The 21,036-nt window shown below is 45.1% G+C and overlaps 2 protein-coding genes across 3 annotated transcripts in view; one reads left to right on the forward strand and one right to left on the reverse strand.

The window, feature by feature from the left end:
* Positions 1-21,036, reverse strand: part of LOC129604322 (uncharacterized) — a 196,367-nt gene that overhangs the window by 112,249 nt on the left and 63,082 nt on the right. The gene's annotated exons all lie outside the window — the stretch shown is intronic.
* LOC114858799 (uncharacterized) lies at positions 13,805-19,720 on the forward strand. 2 transcript variants are annotated; one of them, XM_055510200.1, is made up of 9 exons: positions 13,805-15,857; positions 16,066-16,210; positions 16,323-17,010; positions 17,095-17,171; positions 17,252-17,388; positions 17,491-17,694; positions 17,783-18,021; positions 18,102-18,320; positions 18,428-19,720. In XM_055510200.1, the coding sequence occupies exons 5-9, from the start codon at positions 17,252-17,254 to the stop codon at positions 18,646-18,648; spliced, it is 1,020 nt and encodes a 339-aa protein (XP_055366175.1). In that variant the 5' UTR covers positions 13,805-15,857; positions 16,066-16,210; positions 16,323-17,010; positions 17,095-17,171; the 3' UTR covers positions 18,649-19,720. The 2 variants fall into 2 exon arrangements, with proteins under 2 accessions (XP_055366175.1, XP_055366176.1); XM_055510201.1 differs by lacking the exon at positions 13,805-15,857 and having other exon boundaries at positions 15,884-16,210.

Below are 21,036 nucleotides of genomic sequence, written 5' to 3' on the forward strand. Positions count from 1 at the left end.
CAGATAAAGTCATTGTAGTAGGAGACTTTAACATTCATGTAGATGTTGACAGCAACTGTCTCAGCACTGCTTTTAACTCCTTAATAGACACTATTGGTTTTACACAGCAGGTAAATGAACCCACTCATCGTTTTAACCACACCCTAGATCTTGTCCTGACATATGGGGTTGAAATTGATAATTTAATAGTTCTTCCCCAAAACCCTCTGTTATCTGACCATTTCTTATTAACTTTTGAATTTAGCACAACTGACCCTATAACAGCTGGAAAGAAATGTTACTATAGCAGATGTTTATCTGACAACGCTGTTGCCAGATTCAAGCAGATGATTACATCATCTTTTGCCTCAATGTCTTGTAGATACACAGAGAACAGTCACCTTAATCCTTATGAACAGTTTGAATGTCTTGTAGATGATGCTGCAGCTTCTCTACGTACAATGTTAGACACAGTGGCTCCTCTGAAGAAGAAGACAGTAAATCAGAGGAGGTTAGCTCCGTGGTACAACTCAGAGATCCGCAGCCTAAAGCAAAGGACTAGACAACTAGAAAGACAGTGGCGTTCCAACAAAATAAATGTAAACTACATTGCATGGAAGGACAGTCTAATGAAATATAAAAAAGCACTTTGTGCTGCTAGAAAAACATATTATTCCTCCCTAATTGAGGAAAACAAAAACAACCCCAGGTTTCCTTTCAGCACTGTAGCCAGGCTGACAAAGAGTCATAGCTGTATTGAGTATACTATCCCCTTAAATCTCAGCAGCAATGACTTTATGAACTACTTTACTAATAAAATTATCATCATTAGAAAAAACATTCAGCAGCGACTTCTTCCAAATGACAGAAAGCACTGTCTAGATCCATCAACTTTAAATTTATTACATCCTCTGTCTTACCTAGACAGCTTCTCCCCCATAACTCATATGGAGTTAACCTCAATAATTAACTCTTCCAAGTCGTCCACTTGTCTTTTAGATCCAATCCCAACCAGATTACTCAAAGAAGTTCTACCTTTAATCAGCTCATCTATATTAAATCAAATCAACCAATCTTTACAACTAGGCTATGTACCACAGGCTTTTAAGGTGGCTCTGGTCAAACCTCTATTGAAAAAACCAACCCTTGACCCTGGACAACTAGCCAACTATAGGCCCATTTCAAAATTACCCTTTATTTCCAAGATTCTGGAAAAAATCGTGGTTAAAAAGTTATCTGACCACCTTAGTGGGAATAACCTGTATGAAGATTTTCAGTCAGGATTTAGAAAACATCATAGCGCAGAAACAGCTCTGGTTAGAGTCACTAATGATCTTCTATTAGCTTCGGACAATGGTCTAGTTTCTGACCTTGTCCTGTTAGATCTTAGTGCTGCATTTGATACAATTGATCATAACATTCTATTACAGACACTAGAACATAGAATCGGGATAAATGGAACAGCATTGGGATGGTTTAAATCCTATTTGTTGAACAGATTCCAGTTTGTTCATGTTAATGATAAATTCTCCACACGCACAAGGATTAGCTATGGAGTTCCACAGGGTTCTGTGCTGGGTCCAATTCTGTTTAGCCTATACATGTCTCCTCTAGGCGAGATTATTAGAAAGCTTTCTATTAATTTTCATTTTTACGCAGATGATACTCAGCTATATATGTCCTTGGAACCAAATGAAACAGATCAACTAGTCAAAATTCAGGGTTGTTTAAAAGACATCAAATCCTGAATGTCCCAAAACTTCCTTCAACTAAACTCAGATAAAACCGAGATTCTTATTGTTGGGCCTAAAAATCTGAGAGAGACACTATTGAGTCAGATAGCCACCCTGGATGGCATAACATTAGCTTCAGATTCTACTGTGAGGAACCTTGGTGTCATGTTTGACCAGGATCTCTCTTTTACATCATACATTAAACAAATCTCCAGAACCGCCTACTCCCACCTTAGAAATATAGTTAAAATCAGAAGCATCCTCTCTCAGAGCGATGCAGAGAAACTGATCCATGCATTTGTTACCTCTAGGCTGGACTACTGTAACTCCTTACTCATAGGATGTCCTAACAGCTCCTTAAAAAGCCTACAGCTCATTCAAAATGCTGCAGCCAGAGTTCTGACAGGACTTAGAAAGAGAGATCACATTTCTCCTACATTAGCTTCTCTGCACTGGCTGCCTGTAAAATGTAGGATAGAATTTAAAATTCTCCTACTCACATACAAAGTACTCAATGATAAAGCTCCTTCTTATCTTAAAGACCTTATAGTTCCTTATGCTCCCAGCAGAACACTTCGTTCTCAGAGCGCTGGGCTACTTGCGGTTCCTAGAGTGTTTAAATGTAGAACAGGGGGCAGAGCTTTTAGCTACCAAGCTCCTCTCCTCTGGAACCAGCTCCCTCTTCAGGTTCGAGAAGCTGACACACTCTCCACCTTTAAGATTAGGCTTAAAACCTTCCTTTTTGATAAAGCTTATAGTTAGAGATGGTTCAGGTCACTGGCAATTATTGTTAGTCACAGGAACCATCTCTTAGTTAAGCTGCAATAGACATAGACTGCTGGGGGACTTAATTTATACACTGAGCTCCTCTGTTTCCTTCTACCTCCTCTGTCCCATAACCTCCCATCATTGTCCCATGTTTAACTAACCTTGTCTCTTTCTGTCCAGTAGTTGTGCTTCTCCCCCCCACCCCCACTCTTTCTCCCTCTCTGTCCTCACCCACAGGTATCACTGGACTCAAAGTTTGGTGTCTGTGATGGGCAGCTGCGGATCCAACCATCCTGCCTGCATCCAGTCCCTGGTCCTACCATCCTGCCTGTGCTCTGTTGTTGCTTGTTGTTGCTTGTTGCTGTTGCTGTGCTTTTCTATCTCTCTATCCTCTCACCCCAACCGGTCGAGGCAGATGGCCGCCCACATCCAGTCTGGTTCTGCTGGAGGTTTCTTCCTCGTTAGAGAGGGAGTTTTTCCTCTCCACTGTTGCTGTCAAATTAAATGCTTGCTGTATGTGGGATTTGTTGGGTTTAGTTGTGTGAGGTTTTAAACCTTACTTTGTAAAGTGCCTTGAAATAACTTTGTTGTGATTTGGCGCTATATAAATAAAATTGAACTGAATTGAATTGAATTGTTTAGGTGCGTTTAAAAGTGAAAAGCAACCAATGATAGCCTGTCTTTTTGAAATGTTGACAGGACAGTCCTTTAGTGAACATAGACTTTCCAGTGCACTTTGCCATATCCTGGGACTATTTCACAGGAAATGCAGTACCGACTGGCCATCTTGTGAACGCTCATGGACTGTCACACACATTGATTATCTACAATCGGACAAAACATTACTTCAAAGTTTCTGCCTGGTTTCAAACCAGGGACCTTTTGAGAGTTAGGCTAACGTGATAACCACTAAACTACAGAAACCTCATAAGGCCAAGAGCGAAAGTTCTTAAGGAAGGGGCGTTCCAAAAAAACTTGTTGCAAGTGCCGACTATGCCTTCCATGGGTACATGTGAATCAATGGAGCTAAAGCGGAGCCTCCAAGGGTTTTGGTCACTTTGGAAAATACTTGAACCACAAACTTGCTTTGTTGCAGCTAAAATTCCTACACATAAATTATGTATCTCTTGTGACTTGGTAATCCACAGACCACAAGACGAGAAATTTGGTCCTCGTTAGTATAGTGGCCAGTATCTCCGCTTGTCACACGGAAGACGAGGGTTCGATTCCCTGATGGGGGGTGTTTTTCTTTGTCATCCCTCCACACGACGCATGAATTTAATTTATTTTATAAATAACAGCTGAGGATTGCTGCTTCTGACCACCACAAAGTACCTCTTTTTTGCTGGAGCAGCTCAGGCAGGAAGAGTGTTAGACTGAAGATCTGCAGCCTTCGGTCCATCCCAGGTTTCAGCAACAGATGTCCAAACTCTGAGATGCAAAGCACAACCATGTCCTCACGTTTCATTTGCTGCTTTTTAGAAGAATCGACAGATCATGTGTCATGTATTTCTAGTATATAGATGTTTTGAATATGGCTACAGTGGCATAAAAATTGCCCCTGCATGGAGAAAGTTGAAAAGAAAAACTTACCTTTTTTGGCATGGCATCAAACAAGGGACCTTTTGCGTGTGAAGCAAACGTGATAACAACTACATGATAGAAACCCATGCCATGTTGCACATTGACTTCCTCTTTAAGCAGAATCTTCGACTCACATTTTGAACAACATGACTTTGAATTGCTCTTGCCTTGTCAGCAAGACGTGGTGGTTCCTGGACAAAAATTATCTAGTGCAGCCTAAAACCCTAACAGGTCTATGACCTGCATTCCAACACACACTGCTCTGGCCAGACACAGCAACAATGGCAGCCCCCCAAGATGGCTGCAACACCTGACTGCTCTCTTCTCAAGACCTTTTTGCCCCCATAAGTATGATTTCTTCTCAAGTCCAATTTAGCGTGCATGAGCATGCTAGCAAAAAGTAAAGCCATTGACAACCCTCCTCTGCAGTGTCTCTATGAGCCTTGGAGTCCTGCCAGGTCAGCATTTTGTGTTTAGGTGCGTTTAAAGGGGAAAGCGACCAATGATAGCCTGTCTTTTTGAAATGTTGACAGGACAGTCCTTTAGTGAACATAGACTTGCCAGTGCACTTTGCCATATCCTGGGACTCTTTCACAGGAAATGCAGTACCGACTGGCCATCTTGTGAACGCTCATGGACTGTCACACACATTGATTATCTACAATCGGACAAAACATTACTTTAAAGTTTCTGCCTGGTTTCGAACCAGGGACCTTTTGAGAGTTAGGCAAACGTGATAAGCACTACACTACAGAAACCTCAAAAGGCCAAGAGCGACAGTTCTTGAGGAAGGAGCGATCCATAAAAACTTGTTGCAAGTGCCGACTATGCCTTCCATGGGTACATTTGAATCAATGGAGCTAAAGCGGAGCCTCCAAGGGTTTTGGTCACTTTGGAAAATACTTGAACCACAAACTTGCTTTGTTGCAGCTAAAATTCCACACATAAATTATGTGTCTCTTGTGACTTGGTGTTCCTGTGGTGAGTGAGCTCTGCTGCTCACTCGAGACGTGGAACGCCGTGCAAAAAACAACCAAAAAAAAAGATGGCTTGCTCGCAGATAGTGAGTTTATTCAGTCCAAAAGTATAGTGCAGAAAAGAATCAGGTGCAGTATTTACAGTTGCTCCAAAAACCCCGCGGGTGCAACAGACAAAAAAGAAAAACAGAATGATAAGGACAACTATGGATGTGGAAGTCAACCTGAAAAAAAACTGCTCAAATAAAAGGAATGTCTCTTCTCTTCTCTTCGTCAACACTCTCTCACCAACCAACTCGCTCTCTGTCCAGTCCACTCTCCCCCACAAGGGAGTTTGGCCACTCTTCTTAAAGGCCTGGCCCCGCCCCCTTCAACTGGGTGGAACCATTTTCCAGAACGTTCTGGAAACTAAACATTTATAATCCCAATATTCACCTTTAAACAAGTATAAATCAATCACCCATATTCCCACAATAATTCTCAGATTCATAACACAAGAATACCCCCCAAATAATGACTAGGACCAAAGAATAACAACAAACAAAAGTGGTTTCGTCGGACCCGCGCCTCGCGCCGAGGCGACACTGCAATGACGTCAAAAGTGAGCGTCGCCCAGCTGTCCGGTTTTGCCGGCACGACGCGGGAGTCCGACTACTCCCGACACGTAAGTACTGACCCAAGTAAACCAAAACCAACAAAAGTGACAAGTGTATGTGGTTAGGCGTAACAAGATGTAATGGTGGTGAAATGTCCAAATGGCCGCACGATTGCGTGTGCACCCGCTCTCTGCGGCCAATCAGCTGGTGCGTGTGTGTGTGTTTGTGTGTGCGCACAGTCCGGGGCTGCTCAGTGGGAAACAAACCGGCGGTTTGTCACACCACCTTCCCCCTCTCCTGGCAGAGTGCCTGTCGGGTTCCTTGACAGGTAGTCTGCTACCACATTCAGGCGTCCAGGTCTGTGCCGAATTTTAAAGTTGAACGGCTGCAACGACAGGTACCATCTCATGACCCTGGCATTCTGGTCCTTTGTGGAATGCAGCCAAGTCAACGCTCTGTGGTCCGTTTCAAGGTCGAATGTCCTTCCCAAGAGGTAGTACCTCAAGCTTTCCAAGGCCCACTTGATGGCCAGGCACTCCTTCTCTACCGCTGAATAGCGGGTCTCTCTCTGTAATAGCTTGCGACTAAGGTAAGCTATCGGTTTTTCTTCTCCTTTGGGCCCCTGGACCAACACGGCTCCTAGACCCACCGCTGATGCGTCTACTTGGACCAGGAAACCTTGGGAGAAGTCCGGGCTCTGCAACACTGGCCTGGAGCACATCTTCTCCTTCAGGGCCCTAAATGCTGCCTCGCAGTTCTCAGTCCACCGAATGGGGTTTGGTACCCCCTTACCCAGCTGATCCGTTAGGGGTGCTGCTATGGAGGCGAAGTCCGGGATGAACCTCCGGTACCATCCCACCAGGCCCAGAAATGACCTCACCTCCTTCTTGGTCTTCGGCCTTGAGCTCTGGCAGATGGATTCCACCTTATTGACCTGGGGTCGTAGCTGTCCATTGCCCAGATGGTACCCCAGGTATTGTGCCTCCTGTTTTGACCATTCGCATTTCCCCATGTTTAGGGTCAGGCCAGCCTCAGCAATCTTCTGCAGCACTTGTTGCAGGTGGGACAGATGCTCCTCCCATGAGCTACTGTGGACGACAACGTCGTCCAGATAGGCAGCGGCCCACTCCTCACATCCTTGTAGGACCCTGTCCATCAGCCTCTGGAACGTGGCTGGGGCCCCGTGCAGCCCAAACGGTAGGACCGTGAATTGGTAAAGGCCCGCGGAGTCCTGAAAGCTGTGTAAGGCCTCGATGCTGTATCCAAGGGAACCTGCCAGTAGCCCTTGCAGAGGTCCAAGGTAGTTATAAATTTTGCCATTCCCACTCTTTCCAAGAGGTCATCTACCCGTGGCATTGGGTAGGCGTCAAACTGGGATTGGGCGTTGAGCTTCCGAAAGTCGATGCAGACACGGATAGACCCGTCCTTCTTCGGGACAATCACCACTGGGCTGCACCACTCGCTTGTAGATGGCTCAATCGCTCCCAGCTCCTTCATCATCTTAATTTCTTCCTTCAATGGATCCACCAAACGTTCCGGTACCCGGTACGGCCTCTGCCTGGCCGGCGTGTTATCTGTGAGGTGGATGGCATGGTGGATCAGCGCTGTGCGCCCCGGCCTCTGACGAAGCAACGCTGGAAACTGGTCTAATAGACCCTGCAACTCCTGGCGCTTGATGTCGTCTAGGTGATTCAAATCCAACACAGACATCTTCCTTTCCGCACCTTCCACACCGTCCTCTTCCTCTTCACCTGTCACCTTCCGTACCAGCATGGCTGACGCAGGTTTCTTCTCCGGTGACTCCTTCCACTCCTTCAAAAGATTGACATGATAGGTCTGCTTTGCCTTTCCCTTGTCTGGGTGATGGACCTCGTATGTTACTGGCCCCATCTTGCGTACCACGGTATATGGGCCTTGCCATTTTGCCAGAAGTTTGCTCGTTGAGGTAGGTAGCAAAAGTAGCACTCTCTGGCCTGGTTGGTATTGCCGTAGTCGTGCATGCTGATCATACCACCGCTTCTGGGATCGTTGTGTTGCCTGCAGGTTCTCCCTTGCCTGGTCTCTGTACTGCTCGAGTCGCTCCCTCATCTCCAGTATGTATTGCACGATGCCTCGCTCCTCTGGTTTGGCTGTCGTACCCTCTTCCCAGCTTTCCCTCAGTAGATCCAGCGGTCCCCGTACCTGCCAACCATAGAGAAGCTCGAATGGTGAGAACCCGGTGGATGCTTGGGGGACTTCTCGGTAAGCGAAGAGGACAAATGGCAGCCATTTGTCCCAGTCTTTTCCAGTATCCACCACAAATTTCCGTAGCATGTTTTTCAGTGTCTGGTTGAACCTTTCTACTAGTCCGTCTGTCTGTGGATGGTATGGGGTTGTCTTGATGGCAGTGATGCCCAGTTGCCGGTACAACTGCCCCATCAGCCGCGATGTAAAGTTGGTGCCTTGCTCTGTCAGGATCTCTTCAGGTATTCCCACTCGGGAGAAAAGTTGTACCAGGGCACGGACGATGTTTGGTGAAGTTGCTTTGCGCAGTGGAAAAGCTTCCGGATATCTTGTTGCGTAATCACTGATGACAAGGATGTATCGATGTCCCGCACTGCTTTTCTCCAGCGGTCCCACAATGTCCATGGCGATCCGCCTAAAGGGCTCAGAGAGCACAGGGAGAGGGTGCAATGGGGCCCTGTGCTGCCGCGGCACAGCACTGGTCTTCTGACAGGTTGGGCAAGAGTTGCAGTAGGTGCGAACATCAGCATACAATGTTGGCCAATGAAACCGAGAGCTAACACGTGCAAATGTTTTCTGTTTGCCCAGGTGACCAGCCCACGGGACAGAGTGTGCTAGGTGTAAGACGAGTGGGCGGCAGCTAGCCGGGACAACAAGGCGAGATTTATCCCCAGCTTGTACATACAAAATGTCATTCTTAACCACACATTTTTCTTCACACAGGTTAGAGGGTTGATCAGACATCGCTTTTTCAAACATAGCTTTTAACGTCACATCCCCTTTCTGTAGCTCCGCTATATTTTCTGGTTCTTGCCAACCAATACCCTCCGGGTGCTCTGCAGCAACCTCCGAGGTTGGTGTGCCCAGGTACTTCTCCAGACGTTTCAGTCTGCGTGATTTTATTGGGCCTCTGTCTCCACCCTGCAACAGACTTTCATCCATGTCTGGTAGAGGTTGGAGTCCTGCCCTGGCTTGTGCCCGCGTAAAGGCCGGACATGACAGATGACCTGGTAACACAGAGTCAACCTTTCCCGTGCTCCTCTCGGTGCTTTGTAATAAGTCACACAACACTGGCAAATCACGGCCCAAAATCATGTCTGTCGGTAGACTAGCCACTACAGCCACCATTAGCAGGTATATCTGCCCTTGTACTTCTAATAGTACTTCGGCCTGCGGATACCGCTTCACATCCCCGTGAACACACTGCACCCCAACTATATTCACATAGTCTACATTTGACCCAAAACCTGATTTGACCATTGATAATGCACTCCCCGTGTCCAATAAAGCCTGTAGGCAGCATCCATTCACAGTCACATGACATGCTGAGAGACTCTCACGGCCCCTGCGCAGCTCAACATCCCCTTCTCTTGGGACATAGCAGTACCCCGACAGTTTAGCTTTGCGCACTGGACACACAGATGCTTTATGCCCTGTCTGCTGACAGTAAAAGCACACCAGTTCTTTGGGCCTTCCTCCTGGCGGATTCCAGCCTGGTGTAGAGTCTGCTGGCATCGCACCTCTCCGTTCCACCCCCGGGTGGGTGCGCCCAGTACCTGATGGTGGTTGAGTGCAAAGAGTCCCGCGATGAGCGTTCAGGTACTGTTGAGCCAGTTTCGCTGCAGCCACTCCTGCCGTTGGCTCATGCTCGCAAACCCAGGTGCGTGTCTCAACCGGAAGAACCCTTAGGAGCTGCTCCAGGATTATGGCCTCACCAATCTTCTCCTTGGAGTGTTCCCTCGGTCGAACCCAACGCTCGTACAGGTTCTTCAGGCGGTGGTAGGTCTCCGTCGGCGATTCCCCTGCTGGAACTGTGGCTGACCGGAACCTCTGTCGGTACGTCTCAGGTGAAATGTCGTACTTCTCAAGTAAAGCCTTCTTCAGCTCGTCGTACACCTTTGCCTGCTCCTCGTCCATCGCCAGGTAAGCCTCCAATGCTCGTCCTGTTAGCAGTGGAACTAGCCGACAACTCCACTCCTCCTCAGGCCACCTCCAGGTTCCGGCTAGGCGCTCAAACCGTCGAAGGTAGTTCTCGATGTCATCGCCAGGTTGGAGAGATGGCATCGTTGGCTCCATCCGCTGGGGCGGCCCTCTCAGCACTGGCACACCTGGGGAGTCTCTGTGGTAGCCCGCTCTGCGCTGACTAGCTACCCTCGAAGCAGCTGGCGTTGGCAGCTCTAAACGTGGACTCTCTCTATCTGAGTCCAGCCTAGCTGCTTCCACAATGGACTCCCGTAGGCCCCGGAGCTCCAGCAGAAACCGCTCTTCTCTGCGCTGCTGTGCGTTCAAGAAGTGTTGCATCAAAGAGACCATTCCCTCCTCAGGTTTGGCACCGGGAATCACCGACTCTGCATTCCCGTCCGACTTCCAGTCCTCATCATCCTGCATCACAGCTGTCACCTTACCCTGCGACCACAGCCTACGTCCAGGTTTTCTGCCTTTCGGTGCTGTCTTGCGAGTAGCCATCCCACTTCTGACACCAACTGTGGTGAGTGAGCTCTGCTGCTCACTCGAGACGTGGAACGCCGTGCAAAAAACAACCAAAAAAAAGATGGCTTGCTCGCAGATAGTGAGTTTATTCAGTCCAAAAGTATAGTGCAGAAAAGAATCAGGTGCAGTATTTACAGTTGCTCCAAAAACCCCGCGGGTGCAACAGACAAAAAAGAAAAACAGAATGATAAGGACAACTATGGATGTGGAAGTCAACCTGAAAAAAAAACTGCTCAAATAAAAGGAATGTCTCTTCTCTTCTCTTCGTCAACACTCTCTCACCAACCAACTCGCTCTCCGTCCAGTCCACTCTCCCCCACAAGGGAGTTTGGCCACTCTTCTTAAAGGCCTGGCCCCGCCCCCTTCAACTGGGTGGAACCATTCTCCAGAACGTTCTGGAAACTAAACATTTATAATCCCAATATTCACCTTTAAACAAGTATAAATCAATCACCCATATTCCCACAATAATTCTCAGATTCATAACACAAGAATACCCCCCAAATAATGACTAGGACCAAAGAATAACAACAAACAAAATGGTTTCGTCGGACCCGCGCCTCGCGCCGAGGCGACACTGCAATGACGTCAAAAGTGAGCGTCGCCCAGCTGTCCGGTTTTGCCGGCACGACGCGGGAGTCCGACTACTCCCGACACGTAAGTACTGACCCAAGCAACCAAAACCAACAAAAGTGACAAGTGTATGTGGTTAGGCGTAACAAGATGTAATGGTGGTGTGTGTGTGTGTGTTTGTGTGTGCGCACAGTCCGGGGCTGCTCAGTGGGAAACAAACCGGCGGTTTGTCACAGTTCCGCAGACCACAAGACAGCAAATTTGGTCCTCGTTAGTATAGTGGCCATTTTCTCCGCTTGTCACGCGGAAGACCAGGGTTCGATTCCCTGACGGGGAGTGTTTTTCTTTGTCATCCCTCCACACGACGCATGAATTTACTTTCTTTTATAAATAACAGCTGAGGATTGCTGCTTATGACCACCACAAAGTACCTCTTTTTTGCTGGAGTAGCTCAGGCAGGAAGAGTGTTAGACTGAAGATCTGCAGCCTTCGGTCCATCCCAGGTTTCAGCAACAGATGTCCAAACACTGAGATGCAAAGCGCAACCATGTCCTCACGTTTCATTTGTTGCTTTTTAGAAGAATCGACAGATCATGTGTCATGTATTTCTAGTATATAGATATTTTGAACATGGCTACAGTGGCATAAAAATTGCCCCTGCATGGAGAAAGTTGAAAAGAAAAACTTACCTTTTTTGGCATGGCATCAAACAAGGGACCTTTTGCGTATGAAGCAAACGTGATAACAACTACATGATAGAAACCCATGCCATGTTGCACATTGACTTCCTCTTTAAGCAGAATCTTCGACTCACTTTTTGAACAACATGACATTGAATTGCTCTTGCCTTGTCAGCAAGATGTGGTGGTTCCTGGACAAAAAATGATCTAGTGCAGCCTAAAACCCTAACAGGTCTATGACCTGCATTCCAACACACACTGCTCTGGCCAGACACACCAAGATGGCAGCCACCCAAGATGGCTGCAACAGCTGACTGCTCTCTTCTCAAGACCCTTTTGCCCCCTTAAGTATAATTTCTTCTCAAGTCCAATTTAGCGTGCATGAGCATGCTAGCAAAAAGTAAAGCCAGTGACAACCCTCCTCTGCAGTGTCTCTATGAGCCTTGGAGTCCTGCCAGGTCAGCATTTTGTGTTTAGGTGCGTTTAAAAGTGAAAAGCAACCAATGATAGCCTGTCTTTTTGAAATGTTGACAGGACAGTCCTTTAGTGAACATAGACTTGCCAGTGCACTTTGCCATATCCTGGGACTCTTTCACAGGAAATGCAGTACCGACTGGCCATCTTGTGAACGCTCATGGACTGTCACACACATTGATTATTTACAATCGGACAAAACATTAATTCAAAGTTTCTGCCTGGTTTCGAACCAGGTACCTTTTGCGAGTTGGGCAAACGTGATAACCACTACACTATAAAAAGCTCCAAAGGCCATGAGCGACAGTTCTTGAGGAAGGAGCGATCCAAAAAAACTTGTTGCAAGTGCCGATATGCCTTCCATGGGTACATGTGAATCAATGGAGCTAAAGCGGAGCCTCCAAGGGTTTTGGTCACTTTGGGAAATACTTGAACCACAAACTTGCTTTGTTGCAGCTAAAATTCCACACATAAATTATGTGTCTCTTGTGACTTGGTCTTGCGCAGACCACAAGATGGCAAATTTGGTCCTTGTTAGTATAGTGGTCAGTATTTGCGCTTGTCATGCGGCAGACCAAGGTTCGATTCCCTGACGGAGAGTGTTTTTCTTTGTCATCCCTCCACACGACGCATGAATCCGTCAATTTTAAAGATAATAAGACATGCCCTATATAAAATTAAAGTTTAGATAAAGTGCTTTCCAATGATACCAAGCTTGTCTGTGTGTGTTGTTCCCAGCAGGAGAGAGCCGTGATTTAGTTTGTAAATCTCGGAGCTGTGGCAGTCAGAAATGAGCAGAGCTTTTGGAAGCACAACTCCGTAAATTTTTAACGTAATAAGACATACCATATATCAAATTAAAGCTTAGATTAATTATTGCTTTCCAATGATACCAAGCTTGTCTGTGTGTGTTGTTCCTAACAGGAGAGAGCCGTCATTTAGTTTGCCAATCTCTGAGCTGTAGTTACAGGCTCCAGTTGGGTGGAACCTGAAATGACACTAATTCAATTTATATCTTATTCCTGGTGAGACAAGCTAAATGGGTGCAAAACCACTTTAGGTCTTTACTTTTATTCACTTATATTATAACTCTCTGATTGTAGCACAAGCCAAATACAGATCAATAAAGCTCAGTGAGTGATGCATTAATCCCTTCCAGTCAGCTGCTGACCAGAAAGTCAGTCACTTAGTCTGCCTTATGCCTGTGTCACTGCTATTGACATGCATATGAGGCAGCAAGCAGCCACTAGGGAAAAGGTCACAGTCAACCTAATACCTGACAGCAGCTTGCGGAGGTGTTACTAACAGTGCTGAAAATACAATTCTGACTCTGAACCAGCTTACAGATGCTCTTTACCTGCCCAGCCAGGCTCTCAGAAGCAATAGAAAGTGGTTGTATCACTTTATGGCTAAGTTGAAAAATTGAGAAGCTGAAAGCTACACCACCAGCGCTGACCACTCTGACTGACTTTCAGCTTGTCAACATATGAATGTTGCTTAATACCAACAAATGGCATATCAAATGAAAGTTTTCAGTCTAGGCTTTACATCCATATTATACTGCTTAGCTTGAATCCATCTGTTTGGCAGTCAGCAGGCCAAACATCTCTGTCAGGTATCAGGGTCTCATTTATAAAAGTCTGTCTGTTATTATAGTTGCCTGCTTTGGCCAGCAAGCTTACAGATGCTCTTTACCTGCCCAGCCAGACTCTCAGAAGCAATAGAAAGTGGTTGTATCACTTTATGGCTAAGTTGAAAAATTGAGAAGCTGAAAGCTACACCACCAGCGCTGACCACTCTGACTGATTTTCAGCTTGTCAACATATGAATGTTGCCTAATACCAACAAATGGCATATCAAATGAAAGCTTTCAGTCTAGGCTTTACATCCACATTATACTGCTTAGCTTGAATCCATCTGTCTGGCAGTCAGCAGGCCAAACATCTCTGTCAGGTATCAGGGTCTCATATATAAAAGTCTGTCTGTTATTATAGTTGCCTGCTTTGGCCAGCTAGCTTACAGATGCCCTTTACCTGCCCAGCCAGGCTCTCAGAAGCAATAGAAAGTGGTTGTATTACTTTATGGCTAAGTTGAAAAATTGAGAAGCTGAATGCTGCACCACCAGCGCTGACCACTCTGACTGACTTTCTGCTTGTCAAAATATGAATATTGCCTAATACCAACAAATGGCATATCAAACGAAAGGTTCCAGTCTAGGCTTTACATCCACATTATACTGCTTAGCTTGAATCCATCTGTTTGGCAGTCAGCAGACCAAACATCTCTGTCAGGTATCAGGGTCTCATATATAAAAGTCTGTCTGGTATTATAGTTGCCTGCTTTGGCCAGCAAGCTTACAGATGCTCTTTACCTGTCCAGCCAGGCTCTCAGAAGCAATAGAAAGTGGTTGTATCACTTTATGGCTAAGTTGAAAAAGGCAGTATATTCAATGAAGTTAGCCCTCAGTGAGTCTGAAAACCTAAGAGGCAGGATTAGAATGCCATATTAGGGTTGCTGAAGCAGTGCTCTCATGGCGTAGCTGGTAATGTGCTACCTTTGAAGCATAAGGTTTGTAGTTCAAGTCCCACAGGTGACACCTAGTATTTTCTCTTTAGGAATCATTTTTTTATCTTAGTAGATAGGACTCACTTATATTATAACACTCTGATTATAGCACAAGCAAAATAAAGATCAATAAAGCTCAGTGAGGGATAGAGGTGATATTAACCTTCCAGTCAGCTGCTGAGCATACAGTCAGTTAGTCTGCCACCTGCTGCACCACCAGCGCTCACTGACTGACTGTCAGCCTGTCACCCTGTGCTATTGCACAGCTGTGATTGGCTGTGGGCTGTTTCCACTTCCTGAATTGAGTATAAAACTCTGGCATTGGATGGCAGACACACACTGTCTTGTGCCTTTGAGAGTAGTACACATCAATCAAACTGTCTGAAATGCAGCCTGAACAAAAGAAGTAAGTACTGTGTATGACAAATTATATCTGATGTGTATCTTTTCTTTAAGCAGTTTGTCATTTCACGTGAAATTAGTCCTTAAATAGATTTGATCATTTCAGGCTGTGGTAAATATGCTAAATTTGTTACACCCACATTATACTGCTTAGCTTGAATTTATCTGTCTGGCAGTCAGCAGGCCAAACATCTGTGGTATGTGGCTGTGGTAAATATGCTAAATTTGTTTGCCTACCTCCCTACACAGCGACAAGGACAGAAGAATTGTCCACTGCCGTTTATGCCATAAACCCCAAGACAGTTTACCAACTCATCTTGCAAGGGTCTGTATGAAAATGGCATCTCCAGAGGAGCGACTGGAGGAGATTAAAAAAGCAAAAGAGTCCACAAAAGTCTGGACCCGGAATGGCCGCAACTGGGACTACAAAAAACTATGTGAGTATTTCCCCCATAAGGCCTGCCGGTGGACCTTGGTCCGTCTTCTGCGGGAGAACGACTTTTATGTTGATAATGCACCTTTGTCGGACGACATGGAGAATGATGATGATGATGATGAAGTTCCAACCACCAGTGGTCTCAGCAGCAGGTAGTGAGACTATTCTTTTCTTTTGTTTTAGAAGACATAGCACACAGAAGCAAACCTTAAACTTTTTAATGCTTGAATTCCTGTTGTCACCTGTAGTGTTAATGCCAGAGGGACCTCTGAGGGGCCAGCAGAGTCAGCCACTATGCCTAATGATGTCCCTGCAACAACAGGCTCAGGCTCAGAAAGAGAGGAAGAGGATGACTCATCTGACCTGACATGGCAAAAGTAAATTGAAATTGTCACAAAAGCGTTACATTGATTGCTTTGCTGTGGTGGTGCCGTGGGTAGCATCGTTGTCTCACAGCAAGAAGGTTCTGGATTCGATTCCCAGAGGCGGCCCTGTGTGGAGTTTACACGTTCTCCCCGTGGATGGATGGATGGATGATTGCTTTGCCTTGCCATAAACCTGCCTCTATTCTGTTTGTTTTTACAGCTCTGCATTCCCTGATTATAAAGGTGTTCGGTGCACAATGCAGGAGATGGGACTCTATGAAAAATTTCCCACAGAAAATGCCACCCTGCAAGCTTTTAAGCAACAGCTTATTGAGAAATTTGAATATCTGAACTGTCAACAGGAGGTGACTTCAGATTATTTTGCTTTTTCCAGCCTGCAGACTCATTCTGATATCTTTTCAGTGTTTGAGACAGGAAGTGTGTGCCATCTAATGATAATTTGATATTTTACTGCAGGTAGACAATGTCTCCAGGATGCTGCGATTCATGCAGCCTAAAGGTGAAGATATAGACTATGGTTTTTTGACCAAAAGCACTGAAACACAGGACTTTATTATGAGTCTTAAGAAGGCCACACTCAAACCTGCAACAATTTTAAATTACATAAAGAGCATGATTAGGTTTGTGACATTCCTGAAAAGCAGACATTACTTTGACACCGAGCAACATTCCCGCTGTGACCTGTATATGAGCTTCCTGAATGACCTCAGGAAGCCAGTGTCCAAGGCCCATACAAAAGTGGTGAACAGAACACGGTCAGTAATTTACTACTAAATTCTTAACAATGACACATTACATTTCATCCCGCTACACTGGCTGTTGGGAAAGTTACAATTTTCAACTGATGGTTTAGTTAGTATTTCCATTGCAGATACAAACGTTTGATGGACGGGCAAAGGTCACTCTCCCAGTGTGTGAGGATTTTGCATGAAAGCAAACCTTAGATGCTTGGCGTCTATGCAAACCTCCAGGAAGATTATTATTATTATTAATAATATTATTAATATTCCTAATATCCCTAATATTAATATTCCTTCCTATTATTAATAGGAAGATTGAGGAAAAGGTTCTGTTCAGATACTACTGTGAGGCCATTCTTATTTTTGGCCATTTTCAGAGGCCTGGAGCTGTTGAGGGCTTCAAAGTAAGTTATTTGCCCACATATTAACACGTTAAACTAACCTTATTGATTCTGTGTTTAACATAGCAACTGATTTGTTTAATTCAGATTGAAGAGTGGCTGAATCGAAAGAGACTGCCACTTATCAAGTTGCCTCAATAGCAGTCACAGCAGAGGAAGAAGCTGTAAGTCATCTAAGAGGAAAGTGGCTGTGTATGTTGTTCCTAGCACCTTGTTTACATGAATTCACATCTTGTTTCTGTAGATGCTAGAGGCCTACTTTGAACACGTGCGCCCGCATTTTGTTAAACAAGACGTAGACGACAAGGGGAGGTTCTTTTTAAGCAAAACTGGAAAAACCCTTTGCAGTGCCACAAATGATATGGCCCGTTTTTACGAACAGTGAGTATTTTTATATACCGCCTGTCAGCTTGTCAACCTATGAATGTTGCCTATTATCTCTATCTCTATCGCTCTCTATTATCTATCATTTTTATTTTATAGCTTCAAGCTCCCAAACATAACAAGTCAGGAGCTCAGGAGGGTCATAGTAACAACGGTTTCCTCAATGTTCTCAGAAGAACAAAAGGACAAGTTTGCTCATTATATGGCCCACACCACCGCTGTTGCCAAGGCCCATTATAGGATGAAAACAGCTGAAGAAACTGTAGCCACTGCTAACGTTCTGGCCAGTTTAACAGCTTACAGGTCAGTGACTGGTCAGATAGCAACGATAATGTTTGTAAATTGCTAATGTATGAAAGTGATTCCTCTTCGGGTTGGGTTTATGTTACAGCTCCTCAGATGAGTCAAACGAAAAACCATCCAAAAAGAAAAGAGGAGCCAGCATTGATGAGGACACCCTTCAAGATGTCAGGAAGGACTTCGCTGAGTTTTTGGAGGTCTTTCCAGTCACCCTCAATGGTAAGCCTCCGTCAAAACTGGCGAGGATAAATGCAGGGTTTCCAGTGGACAGAACGTTTTACGATAAGTGGCGGATCGCCCAGTTCCAAAACAGAGAAGACCATCTGCTGTGTAAGTAGACATTAAAGAATTTAGGACACCTAAAAAAAATAATATAACACCAATTAAACTGACTGGTCTTTCACTCACAGCCAAATGTTACAGGCGGCAGCCCACAGCGGCCAAAATAAAAAAACTAATTGAATCTGAGGGATGGACTGCAAATTACCCATCCCCAGAAACAATAGTCCAAAAATGGAGACCACCCAAAAAAATAGACGTCGAAACAGATGACAACATCAGACGATGTATAGAACTGCAAAAATGGTCAGGGGTGGCCATAAAAACATTTGAGGACAACCGCGGACAAGGTGGTAACAGTGTTTTATTTTGGAACAGGCTGCAATTACTCAGCATACAAACTATTACCGACATAATGACATGCAAGAAATTAAGAAAGATATTTTCTTTTGCACAGGTGTTGTTGCAACAAAGAACTTCCTAAAAGGCTCAATCATTTGTGATTATCATGGTGAACTCATCACCAGTGAGGAAGGCCACCAGATTTTAAAAAGTTCAAATGATCACATGGGCTACCTGTTCTTCTTCACTGCTGGCAGCAGGCGTCTGTGCATCGATGCACAGACACACCCCTGCAAATGCCATCCTAAACATGGAAACAGTTGGAAGAAAAATTAATCATTCTCGAAAAAATCCTAACCTCAAACCTTTCCACTGTAACATACAGTTCGCTAATGAGAACAAAGATACATTGCTCTTAGTTGCTACAAAAGATATTAAAGTAGGAGAGGAGTTTAGGTTCGACTATGGGGTGAACAGAAAGTCATTCTGCGGAGAGGGACTGGACCTGGAATGGCTGGACGATTGACTGTGTAAAAAAAAAACAAAAAACAAAACTGACATTCTTTGTTTTTGGCACATATTCTTTTTAATGTCACAAGCCTTTCTTTTAAACTTGTTTTTATTTACTGTTTTTATTGTGTATAGTGATGCTTGTATACTTCCAAGTTGTTTAAATTTTTCTAGTGTGGTGATATTTTCCTTTTTATTTAGATTATTCCAGTGTGGTTTGTGGTAGTTTTTTTAGATTATTCAAGTGTTGTGTGTATTTATTGTTTTAATATTCGTGTGGTGTGTTGTAGTTTTTTAGATTATCCCAGTGTGGTTTCTTGTATTTATGTTTTAATGTCTGTTCATTAATGAAAATAACAAAAAATTGTGAATAATATCATATTTCACTCTCAATCACTTTGTCACTCTTAAAAATTGAGAAGCTGATAGCTACACCACCAGCGCTGACCACTCTGACTGACTTTCAGCTTGTCAACATTTGAATGTTGCCTAATACCAACAAATGGCATATCAAATGAAAGCTTTCAGTCTTGGCTTTGCATCCACATTATACTGCTTAGCCTGTACAAAGCCCTAAAGTTCAATCTTATGAAGATACCAAGCCAAGCAGGTCACTGTGCCTGTCCGTTTGTGTGCAAACTGGCAGACTTTGCACAGCCTCGGACACCAGCGCCTGTCAGATCCTCACACTCTGAAGGAGCTTACAGATGCTCCTGTCTGCCTAGCCCCTCTTTTAAAAGCAATAGAACATAAAAAAAAATCACTTCATGGCTGAGGTCAAATATTGAGAAGCTGATAGGCGCACCACCAGCGCTTACCACTCTGACTGACTGTCAGCTTCTCAACCTATGAATGGTGGTATTAGAACGGCAGTCTCTCAGCAGGACAAGGGAACACACAGATGGGCCTTATATCTGCACAAAGCTCTGAATCTAAGCTTTATGGAGATATAAGAACCATTCAGCTGTGACCTTCCTATCTGGTTTTAGAGCTGGGGGGAATGTGTCATTTTCTGGGCAGCTGCAGGACAGGCTCGCGCTTCCAGAAATATGTAGTATTAGAACGCCTGTCTCCCAGCAGGACAAGGTCACAGACAGATGGGCCTTATATCTGCACAAAGCTCTCAATCCAAGCTTTATGGAAATATAAGAACTATTCAGCTGTGACCTTCCTATCTGGTTTTAGAGCTGGGGGGAAGGTGTCATTTTCTGTGCAGCTGCAGGACAGGCTCGCGCTTCCAGAAATATGTACTATTAGAACGCCTGTCTCTCAGCAGGACAAGGTCACAGACAGATGGGCCTTACATCTGCACAAAGCTCTGTATTCACGCTTTAAGGAGATATAAGAACAATTCAGCTGTGACCTTTCTATCAGGTTTTAGAGCTGGGGGGAATGGGTTAGGGTTAGGGTTACACTCTCCTGTTACATCGCTACCTTAATTTGGAAAAGCAAAAGAGGGCCTCTCGCAGGATTGTGCTGCCTCTGCCAAAGGAGGCGGAGCCGGCTGACGTTGAAGCGGGATCCTCTCGCTAGAAACCCCCTGATAAAATTGTGCGTGATGTTGTGGCGGGCGTTAACCCTCGTTCTTAAAAGAAGGCGGGCTACATTTTGGAAAAGATGGCAGCTTCCGGGGGCCCAGTGAGCTGGAACGACTCGGGAGAGTTTGTCTTCAACGACAAACCCGTGAAAGGCTCGCACATTATGGATCTGATTAGACATTTAAGCTCCACGCACAAAGTTTCTGACAAACCGGCGGGGTGGGACTCTTTTCTGCAAACTCTGTCCAGAATAAACATACCGCTATCCAGCTTTCCTAACAAACACGCCAGGGAGCTCCTGCACGAGTATAAGCGCAGGGGTGTCCTGCCCTCTAGCGTAAAGAGCGGCTCACCGCCCGACATTCCACTGGGGGGCCGACAGAGGAAAAAGAAGACGAGGGCGACTCTGTCTGACTCAAGTTTTATTGAACCGCATTTTTTCATCTCAGAGTATTATTTTCTTTTATTATATGAAAAAAAACACATGACAGGAGAAAAACAACTATAGACTAAGGTTATAACATTTCGAAAACATTTTTTAAGAGCAGGCCCGCATGCAGTCGGGTGAGGCCGCGCAGGATTTTACACACTTTTGGTAGGCTTTCACAAAATCAGCTACCATAGAGTCATTCTCGGACACGTTATTCCCATACAAACTCAATACATTTCGATCGGA

The sequence above is a fragment of the Betta splendens genome, chromosome 7 (genome assembly GCF_900634795.4).
Source record: "Betta splendens chromosome 7, fBetSpl5.4, whole genome shotgun sequence".
In the NCBI taxonomy this organism is placed as follows: Eukaryota; Metazoa; Chordata; class Actinopteri; order Anabantiformes; family Osphronemidae; genus Betta; species Betta splendens.

Bases quoted from the DNA above. Each gene is read 5' to 3' on its own strand.
- LOC114858799 (XM_055510200.1), top strand. From the start codon at position 17,252: ATGCTAGAGGCCTACTTTGAACACGTGCGCCCGCATTTTGTTAAACAA. The intron at 17,695-17,782 runs GTCAGTGACTGG...TTTATGTTACAG, and splicing joins GCCAGTTTAACAGCTTACAG to CTCCTCAGATGAGTCAAACG. The intron at 18,321-18,427 runs GTGGTAACAGTG...TCTTTTGCACAG, and splicing joins TGAGGACAACCGCGGACAAG to GTGTTGTTGCAACAAAGAAC.